Source organism: Phyllopteryx taeniolatus, chromosome 14 (genome assembly GCF_024500385.1).
Source record: "Phyllopteryx taeniolatus isolate TA_2022b chromosome 14, UOR_Ptae_1.2, whole genome shotgun sequence".
In the NCBI taxonomy this organism is placed as follows: domain Eukaryota; kingdom Metazoa; phylum Chordata; class Actinopteri; order Syngnathiformes; family Syngnathidae; genus Phyllopteryx; species Phyllopteryx taeniolatus.
Genome location: NC_084515.1, coordinates 26,625,569 through 26,640,338, shown reverse-complemented (window position 1 = coordinate 26,640,338; position 14,770 = coordinate 26,625,569). Strand labels below are relative to the sequence as shown.

General features: G+C 42.9%; 1 protein-coding gene and 1 non-coding gene across 18 annotated transcripts in view; one reads left to right on the top strand and one right to left on the bottom strand.

The window, feature by feature from the left end:
• depdc5 (DEP domain containing 5, GATOR1 subcomplex subunit) overlaps positions 1–14,770 on the top strand; it is a 238,272-nt gene that overhangs the window by 199,569 nt on the left and 23,933 nt on the right. For 16 of the 17 annotated variants that reach the window (XM_061796516.1, XM_061796515.1, XM_061796513.1 and 13 more), the window contains 3 exons: positions 2,331–2,463; positions 3,279–3,378; positions 3,488–3,730. In XM_061796516.1, coding sequence (XP_061652500.1) covers positions 2,331–2,463; positions 3,279–3,378; positions 3,488–3,730 — 476 coding nt within the window. The remainder of the gene's footprint in view (positions 1–2,330; positions 2,464–3,278; positions 3,379–3,487; positions 3,731–14,770) is intronic. The other variant, XM_061796514.1, reaches the window with a different exon arrangement.
• trnal-aag (transfer RNA leucine (anticodon AAG)) lies at positions 8,847–8,928 on the bottom strand. The gene has a single exon. It is a non-coding gene; the product is annotated as a tRNA-Leu (tRNA).

The following is a 14,770-nucleotide window of genomic DNA, read 5'->3' as shown; positions in this document are numbered from 1 at the left end:
AGAAAATCCTGAAGGAGAATGTTCAGCTATCAGTTGGTGACCACAAACTAAAGCATACATGAAGGAAAGGTCAAGGATTCTCCTCGACGTCACCCGCCCTTAGGAGTAAAGATCGGAGATGTAGGGCAGGGATGACCGCTCCAGTTACTGAAAAGGGGGGATTCGGATCCCCCACGCAGCTTGGGGCACAAAGGTCCAGGATTCGCCTCGACGTCACCCGCCCTTTGGAGTAGAGATCAGAGATGCGGGGCGGCCAGCTCCAGTTACTGATAAGGGGGGATTCGTGGTTGTTGGGTTCGTATGTAGTCCAAGGGTTCCATAGACTCTATTCGCAGGGCACCACTGGAAGGTCTCAATAATCATCCATGCCAGTTGTTGCTTATGTCTATTTTGCCTCTATAAAGTCACTGCAATATTATAACGTGCTGTCGTAGCTTAAAACTAAAGCATAACACTGAAGCTGTTAAGAAGAACCCTAGAAAGTTCCGAAAGCACAAAGGCTTGGTCCTAACTTTGCTGTCGCCTAAAGCTAAATTTACACATGCAAGTATCCGCAACCCCGTGAGGATGCCCTTAACCCTCTTATGAGATCAAGGAGCAGGTATCAGGCACACTACTGTAGCCCATTACACCTTGCTTAGCCACACCCCCAAGGGAATTCAGCAGTGATAAACATTAAGCCATAAGTGCAAACTTGACTTAGTTAAAGCTAAGAGGGCCGGTAAAACTCGTGCCAGCCACCGCGGTTATACGAGAGGCCCAAGATGACAGAAACCGGCGTAAAGAGTGGTTAAGACATAGAGTAATTAAAGCTAAACCTCTTCAAGGCTGTTATACGCATCCGAAGATATGAAGGCCCTCTACGAAAGTGGCTTTAATATTTCTGAGTCCACGAAAGCTACGGAACAAACTGGGATTAGATACCCCACTATGCATAGCTGTAAACATTGATAACAACTTACCTACATATCCGCCCGGGAACTACAAGTACCAACTTGAAACCCAAAGGACTTGGCGGTGCTTTAGACCCACCTAGAGGAGCCTGTTCTAGAACTGATAACCCCCGTTAAACCTCACCCTCCCTTGTTATTTCCGCCTATATACCGCCGTCGTCAGCTTACCCTGTGAAGGTCTTATAGTGAGCACAACTGGTACAACCTTAAACGTCAGGTCGAGGTGTAGTAGATGAGAGGGGAAGCAATGGGCTACATTCGTCTACTGACGAACAACGAATGGTTTATTGAAAGCATAAGCCTAAAGGAGGATTTAGCAGTAAAAAGGAAATAGAGTGTCCTTTTGAAACTGGCCCTGAAGCGCGCACACACCGCCCGTCACTCTCCCCTAGCTTAAATCTTATAATAACTAATACAACAACCTATTAAAGGGGAGGCAAGTCGTAACATGGTAAGTGTACCGGAAGGTGCACTTGGAATACAGGACATGGCTAAGGAAGTCAAAGCACCTCTCTTACACCGAGGAGTCGTCCATGCAATTTGGACTGTTCTGACACCTCAAAACTAGCCCCCTCACAAAAAGCAATATGTAGTTATAGATAACCCCTTATACACCACAAACAACAAAACAAACCATTTTTCCCCCTAAGTATGGGCGACAGAAAAGGAACCAAGAGCTATAGAACAAGTACCGCAAGGGAAAAATGAAAGAGAAATGAAATAACTCATTCAAGTGAATAAAAGCAGAGATAGAACCTCGTACCTTTTGCATCATGACTTAGCAAGTAAACATCAAGCAAAGAGCACTTAAGTTTGAACACCCGAAATCAAGTGAGCTACTCCGAGACAGCCTATTAGGGCCAACCCGTGTCTGTGGCAAAAGACTGGGAAGAGCTCCGAGTAGAGGTGATAAACCTACCGAACTGGATTATAGCTGGTTGCCTGAGAAATGGATAGAAGTTCAGCCTACTTGCTTCCCCTTTCACCCAGTGTAACTTTGATGATTAAGAGAAGTAAGTAGAGTTAGTCAAAAGGGGTACAGCCCTTTTGACACAAGATACAACTTTTTCAGGAGGGTGAGGATCATATCAACACAAGGCCTAATGCCTTAGTGGGCCTAAAAGCAGCCACCTTGAGGGGGCCATTAATTTTTCACACAGGGCCAGGTAGCTTTGATAATTTGGTTTTGTTTCAAAATAGCAGTTTGTGTTTACATGGGTTTTCTTTGACTGATATTAACAGCATTTGTTTGATAAGCTTAAACAAAGTGTGGAAAATATGCAAAAAAAATATAGAATTTGAGAAAGAGGCAAATACATTTTTACGGCAATGTGTATATGGCAATCTGATTTTTGTGTGTGTTCTCTAATAACATAGGACAGGTGTACTGCTGCTCCCAGAACAAAGGGGTCTGCCATGCAACTGCTTCATAAGTGCTGAGGTCGTCCACTGGTTAGTCACCAATGTTGAGGGTGTAGCCACACAGAGCATGGCTATTGATATTATGCAGGTAAAGGTTGCCTTTCTGTGATCCAAATCTTTTGGGTTGTTGTCTGTGTCAATGTCCAAATAGCAATTCTGTATTTCTCCATGAATAATTTAGTCATATGATTCATGTGATATCATGAAACATCATGTTTTTGATTGTGTTCATGAAATTTTCTTAATTTCCGCTTAATTAATTAAATTTGTAACAATTATTAATATCAATTGTACAGTAGGCATTGAGCCAACAATTGAACAATTGATATCCCTTGAAAGTACAGCAGTAATTGTAGCTACAGTATATATAAGCTAATTGGGAATGTTAGTGATTTGAATCCCAGTAAGTATTCTCCATGTACTGTAGATTCAACACTGAATGTTTTATTTTTTAATTTGGATGTATGTGAATAGTCTCAACATTGTGATAAAGTACTTTATTTTAATATACCAAGGACTTGTAACCAACCAACTAACCATCCTTGAATATAAAATTCAAAAAAAGCTGATAAAAACATGAATTTGATTAATGGGGTCGAATTTCTACAAAATGACATCTGATAGAATTACTAATCAATCAATCCATCATCTATTTTCACTCACTTATTTGAAGTGGGTGGGGAGCCCACGGACAAATTTTCAGAACAGCTGCGAGACATATTGTAGTGCCTCCACCGTGTCCAAGGTATGCAAAGTGCAGTACCCTGAAAAGGCAGACACACTAGAGTAGAAAAAAAAATCACAGTATGACCTTTCATACTTTTTCAAGAGTTTTTTTTTTTTTTTTTGGCTCACCTGCATGTATCTCTAAGCGTCTCATATTTGTTTTCTTTTTTGTCTTAGAAAATGCTGGAGGAAGGTTTGGTGGCCCATGCATCTGGAGATGCTATGCGGACCTTTGTTTATGGGTTCTACATCTATAGGATTGTGGCAGAAAAGGATGGTGAATGGGTTCAAAATCAATCCGATGCATACTGGTCATGTTAATTTCGATAGTGTGCACAAACAATTTCCACAATTACATAAATTACATGATTCTCTTTGTCGTTCAGCAGGCCAAGCCTCACAGCTACCCCCGACAGGGTCCTGTGGCTGGTCCACTGCAGCCTTAGAAGATTTTTCCCTGTTTCAGAGAAAATGGTTTGAGGTGGCCTTTGTGTTGGAGGAGCAACAACCATGTGACCTCCCAGCGTTCCTGCTGCCCTGGCTCCCTAGCCGACCAGCCTCTTATGCAAGCAGGCATAGCTCTTTCAGTCGCAGCTTTGGAGGACGCAGCCAGTCAGCGGCACTGCTAGGTACAGACAGTTCAGCCCATATTGCACTTGAGAGCCTTTTCTTTTCTCTCATTCAGTTGATGCGGCATGTACCTATGGATAAGATAACCTTTATTAGTCTAACAATGACGAAATGTATGGGAAAATCCTCATTAATCTTCAAGGTTAACACTTTTACTTAATTTTATCCTATATTGTGAAATGCATTAGCGCAAGCAATCAAAGACAAGGAAAGACGGCAGAATAAATTATGACCTGACGAGAGATTACAGCATCTTTTTGTTTGCAGAATATCTGAATACGTCATTTCCTTTTACAACACTTTTACATTTGCAAAGTGGGAGATTAGCAAGTGTTTTTGGCCTCTTAACTCTTTTCTTGCCATTGATGAATAAACTCTTCACTTTGAAACCAAACGTTCCCCGCCAGTGACGAGAAAACTCCCCAATTACGTTTTTCGATGGGGAGGGGCTGAGCGGGGCCAGGCGCAGCTCCATTGTGACTGAAGCACTGAATAAATTTTTCTGCCATAAAAACCGCCAGCAGATGGCAGCAGTGCCTTCGATGAGAGGTCAGTCAAAACATAAAAAGAGGAAGTGAGGCGGAGACTGGCTGAACCAGTGTAGAATATAAAACACAAAAATGGAGAAATACAGACAGGTGACAGTGGAACAGATGGTCTCCAGGGACAAAAGTAAAAAGAGGTTGTCATCTTTAATGGATGACGATGGCAATCACAAGAGGAAAAGAAAAGATGACGCTGGAAAGTTGCAGAGGCTCATCTCCTGATGCTCCGGACAGAAACAAAAGAGGTAAGAGCTCATTAGCCCGCTTTCCAACTTTACTGGCTTCACCGATTAACCCTTCCCTTATATCAGTGATTCCCAACCAGTGTGTCGTGGCACATTAGTGTGCCGTGTGAAATGATCAAATTTTACCTAATCGCTAAAAAATACATATATTTACAATAAATAATGCATCTTTGTTCATCTATTTATGCCAGTGAGGCATAGTGACAGACAGAACAAATGAATGGTCTTCATTAGATGGCAGGAAGTACATACAGTAATTAATGTATCCACTTTTTGTGACATTTTTGTGCTGTGAGATTTTTCAATTGTAAAATATGTGCCATGCTCCATAAAGGTTGGAAATCACTGCCTTACATACATGCTATTTAGTCTACGAAACATTTGTTGCCAGTACAAATACAGGATGTGTATTTGTACTGGCAACTCTGTAGATGTGGAGTCTTGATGGCTAGAAGGACTAGATTTATAGACTTTTGTCATTCTTGTAGTTATAGAAAGCCCTGCCAAAAAACAAAAAGAGCAATGAGTGGAATGTGACCAGTGTAACACTTGTGTAAATGTAAGTGGATAAAGTGCAGGAAAATACTGTATAATGTGTGTGGTGAGGGAAGGTTAACAAATGTATTGTGGTACTGCAACAAAAAATATATTTTATGGTATTTACAGTGGGTACGGAAAGTATTCAGACGCCCTTACATTTTTCACTCTTTGTTATATTGCAACCATTTGCTAAAATCATTTAAATTCATTTTCCCTCATTAATGTACATACAGCACCTCATATGGACAAAAAAACAGAATTGTTGAAATTATTGCAGATTTATTAAAAAGGAAAAACTGAAATATCACACAGCCATAAGTATTCAGACCCTTTGCTGTGACACTCATATATTTAACTTGCTGCTGTCCATTTCTTCTGATCGTCCTTGAGATGGGTCTACACCTTCATTGGAGCCCAGCTGTGTTTGATTATACTGATTGGACTTGATTAGGAAAGCCACACCCATGTCTATATAAGAGCTTACAGCTCACCGTGCATCTCAGAGCAAATGAGAAACATGAACAAAAAAAAATACCTGAAGGACTCCAAGATGGTGAGAAATAAGATTCACTGGTCTGATTAGACAAAGAGGTAACTTTTTGGCCTTAATTCTAAGCGGTGTGTGTGGAGAAAACCAGGCACTGCTCATCACCTATCCAATACAATAACAACAGTGAAGCATGGTGTGGCAGCATCATGCTGTGTGGGGCGTTTTTCAGTTCCAGGGACAGGACGACTGGTTGCAATCGAGGAAAAGATGAATGGGGCCCAGTACAGCGATATCCTGGACGTAAACCTTCTCCAGAGTGCTCAGGTCCTCAGACTAGGCCGAAGGTTCACCTTCTCCAAGACAATGACCCTAAGCACATAACTAAAATAACGAAGGAGTGGCTTTAGAACAACTCCGTTACTGCTCTTGAGTGGCCCAGCCATTCAACAATTCCGTTTTTTCCTGTCAATATGGGGGGCTGTGTGTACATTAATGAGAAAAAGATGAACTTAAATGATTTTAGTAAATGGCTGCAATATAACAAAGAGTGAAACATTTAAGGGGCTCAGAATACTTTCTGTACCCACTGTATAATGTGATTACTGGCTATGCCCTACAAGTAGGATGTCACGTAGAGGTGACATTTTGGAAGAAGCTAGATAAAGTACTTTTGAGCATCCCAGACAGAGAGAGAGTCGTGATTGGTGCAGATTGTAATGGACATGTTGGTGAAGGACACAGGGGTAATGAAGAAGTGATGGGTAAATTTGACATCCAGGAAAGGAACTTGGAGGGAGAGATGGTGGTAGATTTTGCAAAAATAATGTAAATGGCTGTAGTGAACACTTTCTTCTAGAAGAAGCAGGAACATAGGGTGACATACAAGAGTGGAGGTAGAAGCATGCAGGTTGCATGCAGGATTACATCTTGTGCAGATGATGTAATCTGAAGGAGGTTACTGACTCTAAGGTAGGTGATACAGGAGAGTGTGGCTAGACAGCATAGGATGGTGGTGTGTAAGGTGACTGATGGTGGGAGGAAGGTTAAGACTAAGGCAGAGCAGAGAACCATGTGGGGGAAGTTGAGCTGTTGTATGGCTTTTCAAGAAGAGGTGAGACAGACTCGGTGAACAGGAGGAGCTTCTAGAAGACTGGACCACTATAGCCAAGGTGATCAGAGAGACAGGCAGGAGAGTACTTGGTGTATCTTCTGTTTGGAAAGGGGAGGAGACTTGGTGGTGGAACCTAAAAGTACAGGAAATCACACGAAGAAAGAGGATAGCTAAGAAGAAGTGAGACACTGAGAGGACTGAGGAGAGGAGAAAGGAATACATGGAGATATGACATAGGGTGATGGTAGAGGTGGCAAAGGCCAAACGAGGCATATGATGACGTATGCCAGGTTGGACACTAAAAAAGAAGAAAAAGATCTACACAGGTTGGCCAAACAGAGGGATAGAGATGAGAAGGATGTGCAGCAGGTTAGGGTGGGTCAGGGTGGAGATGGAAATGTGTCGACTGGTGCCAGTAGTCTGCTGGATAGATGGAAAGAATACTTTGAGGAGTTGATGAATGAAGAAAATGAGAGAGAAGGGAGAGTAAGAGGCAAGTGTGGTGAACCAGGAAGTAGCAATGATTAGTAAGGGGGAAGTTAGAACAGCACTAAAGAGGAGGAAAAATGGAAAGGCAGTTGATCCTGATGACATACCTGTGGAGGTATGGAAGCATCTAGGAGAGGTGGCTGTGGAATTTTTGACCAGCTTGTTCAATAAAATTCTAGTGCGTGGGAAGATGCCTGAGGAATGGAGTAAAGGTTTGCTGGTGCCCATTTTTAAGAACAAGGATGATGTGCAGAGCTGTGAGAACTATAGAGGAATTTAGTTGATGAGCCACACAATGAAGTTATTGGAAAGAGTAGTAGAGGCTAGACTCAGGACAGAAGTATTTGCGAGCAACAGTATGGTTTCATGCCGAGAAAGAGTACCACCGATGCATTATTTGCCTTGAGGGTGTTGATGGAGAAGTACAGAGAAGGTCAGAAGGAGCCACATCGTCTTTGTAGATTTAGAGAGAGCCTATGACAGAGTACCTGGAGAGGAACTGTGGTACCGCATGCGGAAGTCTGGAGTGGCAGAGATGTATTTTATAATAGTACAGGACATGTATGAGGGCAGCAGAACAGTGGTGAGGTGTGCTGTTGGTTTGACAGAGGACTTTAAGGTGGAGGTGGGAATGCATCAGGGATCAGCTCTGAGCGCCTTCCTGTTTGTAGTGGTGATGGATAGACTGACAGATGAGGTTAGACTGGAATCCCCGTGGAACATGATGCTCGCGATGACATTATGATCTGCAGTGGGAGCAGGTCGAGGAACAGTTAGAAAGGCATGCACTGGAAAGGAGAGGAATGAAGATGAGCCAAATTGCATTGAATGAGAGTGGTGGCGGGGGAAGAGTGAGGCTACAGAGAGAAGTGAGGGTACAGGGAGAAGAGATAGCGAGGGTGGAGGACTTGAAATACTTGGGGTCAACAGTCCAGAGCAATGCTGAGTGTGGTAAGGAAGTGAAGAAACGAGTCCAAGCAGGTTGGAACGGGTAGAGGAAGGTGTCAGGTGTGTAATGCCTAGATCAGACAACATTGGCCCGATAAGCTATCACGTGCAATTTCCCAGATCGAGCCCGACATATTTTGTCAAGAATGACAAAACTTCTTGTAGTGTGACATAATCCACGACCAACGGTTTGACCCTACAACGCCAAAGTGAAGATTTCTTGGATATCTTCCATGTCGTGTTGAAATACTGTATTGACCGACAGCGCACCTCGACCAATGATTGCGTATTGTGACCGGCGCTTCGCCTTCTGTGCTTGCAGATGTCAACATCACTGTTGTCAAGATAAACACGCACGAACCAATGCTTACTGACAATTTAGAGCATGATTCAACAGAATGCCGGCTTGTGTACATACAAACGTCAGTGCTAGTACTAGCTTGCTAGGCTAAGAGGAGAATCACCTTTATTGTCATGAACATGCATGCATGCACACGAAATTTGTTCTGCAATTTACCCATCACAGTGAACACATCAACATGTTAGTAGAACACACTGGAGCAGCTGAAGCGCCCGGGGAGCATTTCGGGTTATCAGTGTCTTGCTCAAGGACACCACAGCCGTGAGTCCGGGGGGATGTAGGAGGATGGTCGAGTCGGGGTCTCGAACCTAGGTCCAATTAACCATGGTTAACCATTGGGCCACGGCTGCCCAAATGTTAGGACATTAACTATATTGAGAAGGAACTGGCAGTGGTGGGATTTGAACCCACGCCTCCTGAGAGACTGGAGCCTTAATCCAGCGCCTTGGACCGCTCGGCCACACTACCTGAGCCATAACATTGTTGCCTGCTAGTGAGCCATATTGTATTAAAAGTACATGAACATACCTCAAGCTCTTCTTGAATGGACAGCCCACTCCCAAGCACCGGTGGGTGATGAAAGCACACTTTTCCTTTTTTTGTTCTTTTTTTCCCCAAGCACAATACTTGTTGTTATTGTCACCATAGTAACAGGTGTCTCCGGGCACGTAGAGTGGTGACACGTTTTCTGGTTCCGCCTATCCGACAGTGTTTGATTTGACAAGATAAAGCCCAGTGATTGTAAAAGACTGGATACGGCGCTATCGGAATGAATGCCGTGTAATGTTGCCACTGTCTGCCCCCAGGTAAGGCAAGATTTTATGGCAGTAGTCTGACATACAGTCGTGTAATCGTTAAAGACCAAATTTGCCTTGCAGTCTGATCCAGGCATTATGTGACACAAGTGTCAATATGAGGGGCAAAGTTTATAAGACAGTGGTGAGGCCAGCAATGATGCACAAATTAGAGACAGTGGAACTGAAGAGACGACAAGGAGCAGAGCTGGAGGTGGCGGAAATGTAGATGTTGAGGTTCTCTCTAGTAGTGGCCAGGTTGGATAGGATTAGAAATGAGCTCATCAGAGGGACGAACAAGTTGAGGTTTTGGAGACAGTTAGAGAGCGCAGACTTGCATGGTTTGGACATGTCCAGAGGAGCGAGAGTGAGTATATTGGTCGAAGGGTGATGATGAGGGAGCTACCAGGCAAGAGAGCTCGAGGAAGACCAAAGAGGTTTAGAGATGTAGTGAGGGAAGTTGGTGTTAGAGAGGTGGGTGCAGGAGATAAGCTTACTTAGAAAAAGATAGCATGCTGTGTCGATCCCTAACGGAGCAAGCCAAAGGGAAAAGAAGACACTAAATAATTTAAAACGTATATTTTTATGGTAATTATATTTCTATAATTTACAGGCTGGGTATGCAACAGAGGTGAGGATAATTCTGGCTGGCATCCAGCTGACTGGCGGCCAAATAAGATCCCCTTCACTGGATCCCTGAGCACAGGGCTGGATTCTGATGAGCCTGCTGACTTCTTGGAACTGTTTCTCACAGACAAGCTGCTCCAACACATTGTATACCAAAACAACCTGTATGCTCTGGAGTATTTTGAAGCACACCCCAGCGGTCTACCCTTGCAGAGGAAAACACACACACACACACACACACACAAACCTGTGTATAGTTCAAAGCTCAAACATGTTTTTCAAATGTGAAGATTGTAAAAGGTTAAGTATATACTTGTAAATAAATAGTTTTTCCATCAAAAGCCCTTTCTCAGTGTTGTTTATACTGTTGTATTGACAGAAAGTACTGTTTATATATTTGAGGTGTGAAAAAAGCAAAAAATATCCGAGCATCAAATTTTGCTTGTAAAGCAACTTGTCACAGAAGGCTCATTTTCTCCGCTTTCTACTTGGAAACAGGTATTTTGGTGAAACTTACACATCTTCAACTGATGATTACTAAACGAAAAAGGGAGAACTTTTTTCTAATGAAATAAAAGTTTAATCTTTCTTTTTTGTAGGTTCCATGATCATTCAGAATCACAGGTGTCAAACGGGGACCCACAGCATTTTATGTGGCCCGCGAAAGCAAATAAAAATTACTAATTGTGTTCTGATGTAATAACATTGAGATATTTGCAACCATTTTTTTTGTTACCAATCCCCCTTTGAAAAGATATGTAATAGTTGAAAAACATGTTCTTATAGGCTTCTGATTTCAAAACTGCTTAGTCATCAATGTGTTGTGTATACTGTATGTAATTATATGAGGTAATCTTTCGTTTATATGGGTTCACAGTCGTAGTGGCCCTCTGGGGTAAGTCATAACTACGGTGTGGCCCGTGACAAAGTTTGACACCCCTGCTCTAAAACAACTGGCAATATGGAGTTGGCCGCTCAGAAAATGGCTGGCAATGAATGAGTTAATGATTCCACCATGGCTGAAGACTTGAGTTGGCAAAATTACTTATATTCACATTTATAAGGTTTACTTCTCTCTCTCCTTCTTTTCCTTTCGGCTTGTCCTGTTAGGGGTCGCCACAGCGCGTCATCCTTTTCCCATTTAAGCCTATCTCCTGCATCCTCCTCTCGAACACCAACTGTCATCATGTCTTCCTTCACGACATCCATCAACCTTCTCTTTGGTCTTCCTCTAGCTCTCTTGCCTGGCAGCTCCATCCTCATCATCGTTCTACCAATATACTCACAATTTCTCCTCTGGACGTGTCCAAACCATCAAAGTCTGCTCTCTCTAACTCTTGTCTCCAAAACATCGAACCTTGGCTGTCCCTCTGATGAGCTCATTTCTAATTTTATCCAACCTGGTCACTTTGAGAGCGAACCTCAACATCTTCATTTCCGCCACCTCCAACTCTGCTTCCTTCTGTTGTCGTACTAGAGCGGCTCCAACTACCAGAGACAAATTCCTCGTGTGTTTTTGGACATACTTGGCAAATAAAGATGATTCTGATTCTATTGTCTCTTCAGTGCCACTGTCTCTAATCCGTACATCATGGCTGGCCTCACCACTGTTTTATAAACTTTGCCCTTCATCCTAGCAGAGACTCTTTTGTCACATAACACACCTGACACCTTCCTCCACCCGTTCCAACCTGCTTGGACCCGTTTCTTCACTTCCTGACCACACTCACCATTGCTCTGGACGGTTGACCCCAAGTATTTAAAGTCCTCCACCCTCTTCTCCCTGTAGCCTCACTCTTCCCCCACCACCGCTCTCATTCAGGCACATATATTCTGTCTTACTTCGGCTAATCTTCATTCCTCTTCTTTCCAGTGCATGCCTCCATCTTTCTAACTGTTCCTACAGCTGCTCCCTGGTTTCACTGCAGATCACAATGTCATCTGCAAACATCATGGTCCACGAGGATTCCAGTCTAACCTCATCTGTCAGCCTATCCATCACCACTGCAAAAAGGAAGGGGCTCAGGGCTGATCCCTGATGCAGTCCCACCTCCACCTTAAATTCGTCTGTCACACCTACAGCACACCTCACCGCTGTTCTGCTGCCCCCGTACATGTCCTGTATTATTCTAACATACTTCTCTGCCACTCCAGACTTCCGCATGCAGTACCACAGTTCCTCTCTGGGTACTCTGTCATAGGCTTTCTCTAGATCTACAAAGACAATCTCCTTCTGACCTTCTCTGTACTTTTCCATCAACATCCTCAAGGCAAATAATGCATCTGTGGTACTCTTTCTAGGCATGAAACCATACTGTTGCTCGCAAATACTCACTTCTGTCCTGAGTCTAGCCTCCACTACTCTTTCCCATAAGTTCATTGTGTGGCTCATCAACTTTATTCCTCTATAGTTCCCACAGCTCTGCACATCACCTTTGTTCTTAAAAATGGGCACCAGTACACTTTTCCTCCATTCCTCAGGCATCTTCTCACGCACTAGAATTCTATTGAACACGCTGGTCAAAAACTCCACAGCCACCTCTCCTAGATGGTTCCATACCTCCACAGGAATGTCATCAGGACCAACTGCCTTTCCATTTTTCATCCTCTTTAATGCCTTTCTAACTTTCCCCCTTACTATTCATTGCCACTTCCTGGTCCACCACACTTGCCTCTTCTACTCTCCCTTCTCTCTCATTTTCCTCATTCATCAACTCCTCGAAGTATTCTTTCCATCTAGCTAGCACACTGCTGGCACCAGTCAACATATTTCCATCTCTATCCTTAATCACCCTAACCTGCTGCACATCCTTCCCATCTCTATCCCTCTGTCTGGCCAGCCTGTATAGATCATTTTCTCCTTCTTTAATAAGGTTTGCTTCTCTCTCTAGCCTTGCTAAAAGCAGGAAGCCATTGTCTTATCCAAGGACACTCACAAGCGGTCTGCAACAGCTGGCTGGGTAGCTGGTGCGGTTGTCCTTATTATGGAAACACTGAACTGGTATGCTTTATGCTGGCACTGCAAGTACTGTCATTGCAACTGGAATTTTTTTTTGAGGGGGCTACAGGGTACTCTGCGGTGTCGTCGGTGAGGGTGTCGTCACTTGAAGGAGTGCGGTCTGATAGGTCGCAGTCCTCCAAGTGGTCCAACACCAGGCACCGGTCTGAGGACAGTTCCCGAATTCGTGGTGGTAACGCCTGTTCCGTTTCGGTGAACCGCTGGATGTCACCGGAAGCTTGACTCAGCAGAAGATTTGCTCGCTGATGTTCGGCCTGTAATTCAAGCACTTGGTCATTACACGGTCGGTCGGCTAATTCTACCAATTTAGCTTTTTGAGTGGGCAATCTCGGCATAAATGTATTGTAGCTGTTTTTGTTGAACTCTGGAAGTTAGTTCGCGAGAGATAGGGGCTTGGGTTGATTTATCCTCGTCATAGTTTAATTCGCCGCTGTCTTTAGATGACAACAGCAGTTAGGTCGGCTATCCGAGCCTCCCCATCAACGCGTTGCATTTCAACATCAGGGAGGCGGGCTTCAGCCAAGTTTAAACCTGTGGTGGTGTCTGTCAATTGTGCAGTTAATTGGACTTTTTTATTCTGTTCAGCTTCCATTCTGCACTTTGCCCGAGCGTCCTCTCGGTCGCTCCATTTGAGTTGGGACACCAAGTTCAGCACCATGCAACTTAGCGTTCGATCGAGATTTTTTATCTTTTAAGGTTTTGTGCTCGGCGTCACTCATAAGTTGTGCGATTTTGTCATTGAGGACTTCCAGGCCAGCATTTTTGACAGACTCTGCATAACAAGGTCCCTTGTTAAATTACTGACGAGCTCTTCCAGTGTGTCAAGGTTGTCGTATTGACTGGGACTTTCTGAAACTTCCGTCATGATTGCGTTGCGTGTGTAGTAGCTGTACGTGGTACCCAACTGAATTGTTTGTAATGTAAGCTGTTTGAGCGGTGCGTCTAATTTGGATTAGAGGCACAATATAAGCAATTTTATAAATTGTTAAACAATTAAATAGCGTGAGTAAATTATCATGGGAGGGTTTATCACGTAACTTTGAAGGTGTTTGAGTGTGCGTAGAAGCAGTGATTGAATAGAGCGTGTTGAGGGTGTCAAGTTATGTGCACAAAATGTATTTGATCAAATTAAAATTGCCACGTGAGAGTTGGAAATTTAATTGTTGATTTAAAATCGTTGCGAAGGGCACTTGGTGGAGTGAAACGAATCAGCTTGTTAACTAAATTTTAAACTAATTTAACCAGTTTATTTAGCTTTGATAAATACATTTTGTTATGATTTAGTTTAACAAATTGATTTGACTGTGTGTGATGGTTATCACAGCAAGTCAGTTCAATTTGTGAACACAATTTAGGACTTCAGCTAAATCAGTTTTATTCAACTTTGGTAAACGTTAAATGTACTTACACTTAAGCATGTGAATTAATTAATTGCTTGTATGGCTGTCAATGGTATTGGTTTTAGGCAGAGGGAACAGCCCAAAAAAAAATTCAAAGAAAAAAAATTAAAAATAAAAGTAACTTTAAAAAAAAAAATAATAATAACTATATAAGAAATTTCCCCCCAAAATGTTTTTCTTCAAAAACATGTTTTTTGCTTCTGAAAATTTAAAACCAACTCAGGTTTTTCCTTTATTTCTTTTTTTTTTTATTAAAAATGAAAACAGAGAGTGTTTAAAAATTAAACAAGCAATTAATTAATAGCTCCTCTTCGGAAACAAAACCGTTTAGTAATTGTTTACTATTACCGGGAGGCAGTGTTTAAATCAAGTTGTGTTGTGTAGGGAACGTCTGCGAATGGAAGGTGGCGCTTCTGCGTTAGCAGAGCAGCACCTCTCTTTGGCAGAGGTTGTTGTAATTGTTCTGTTGT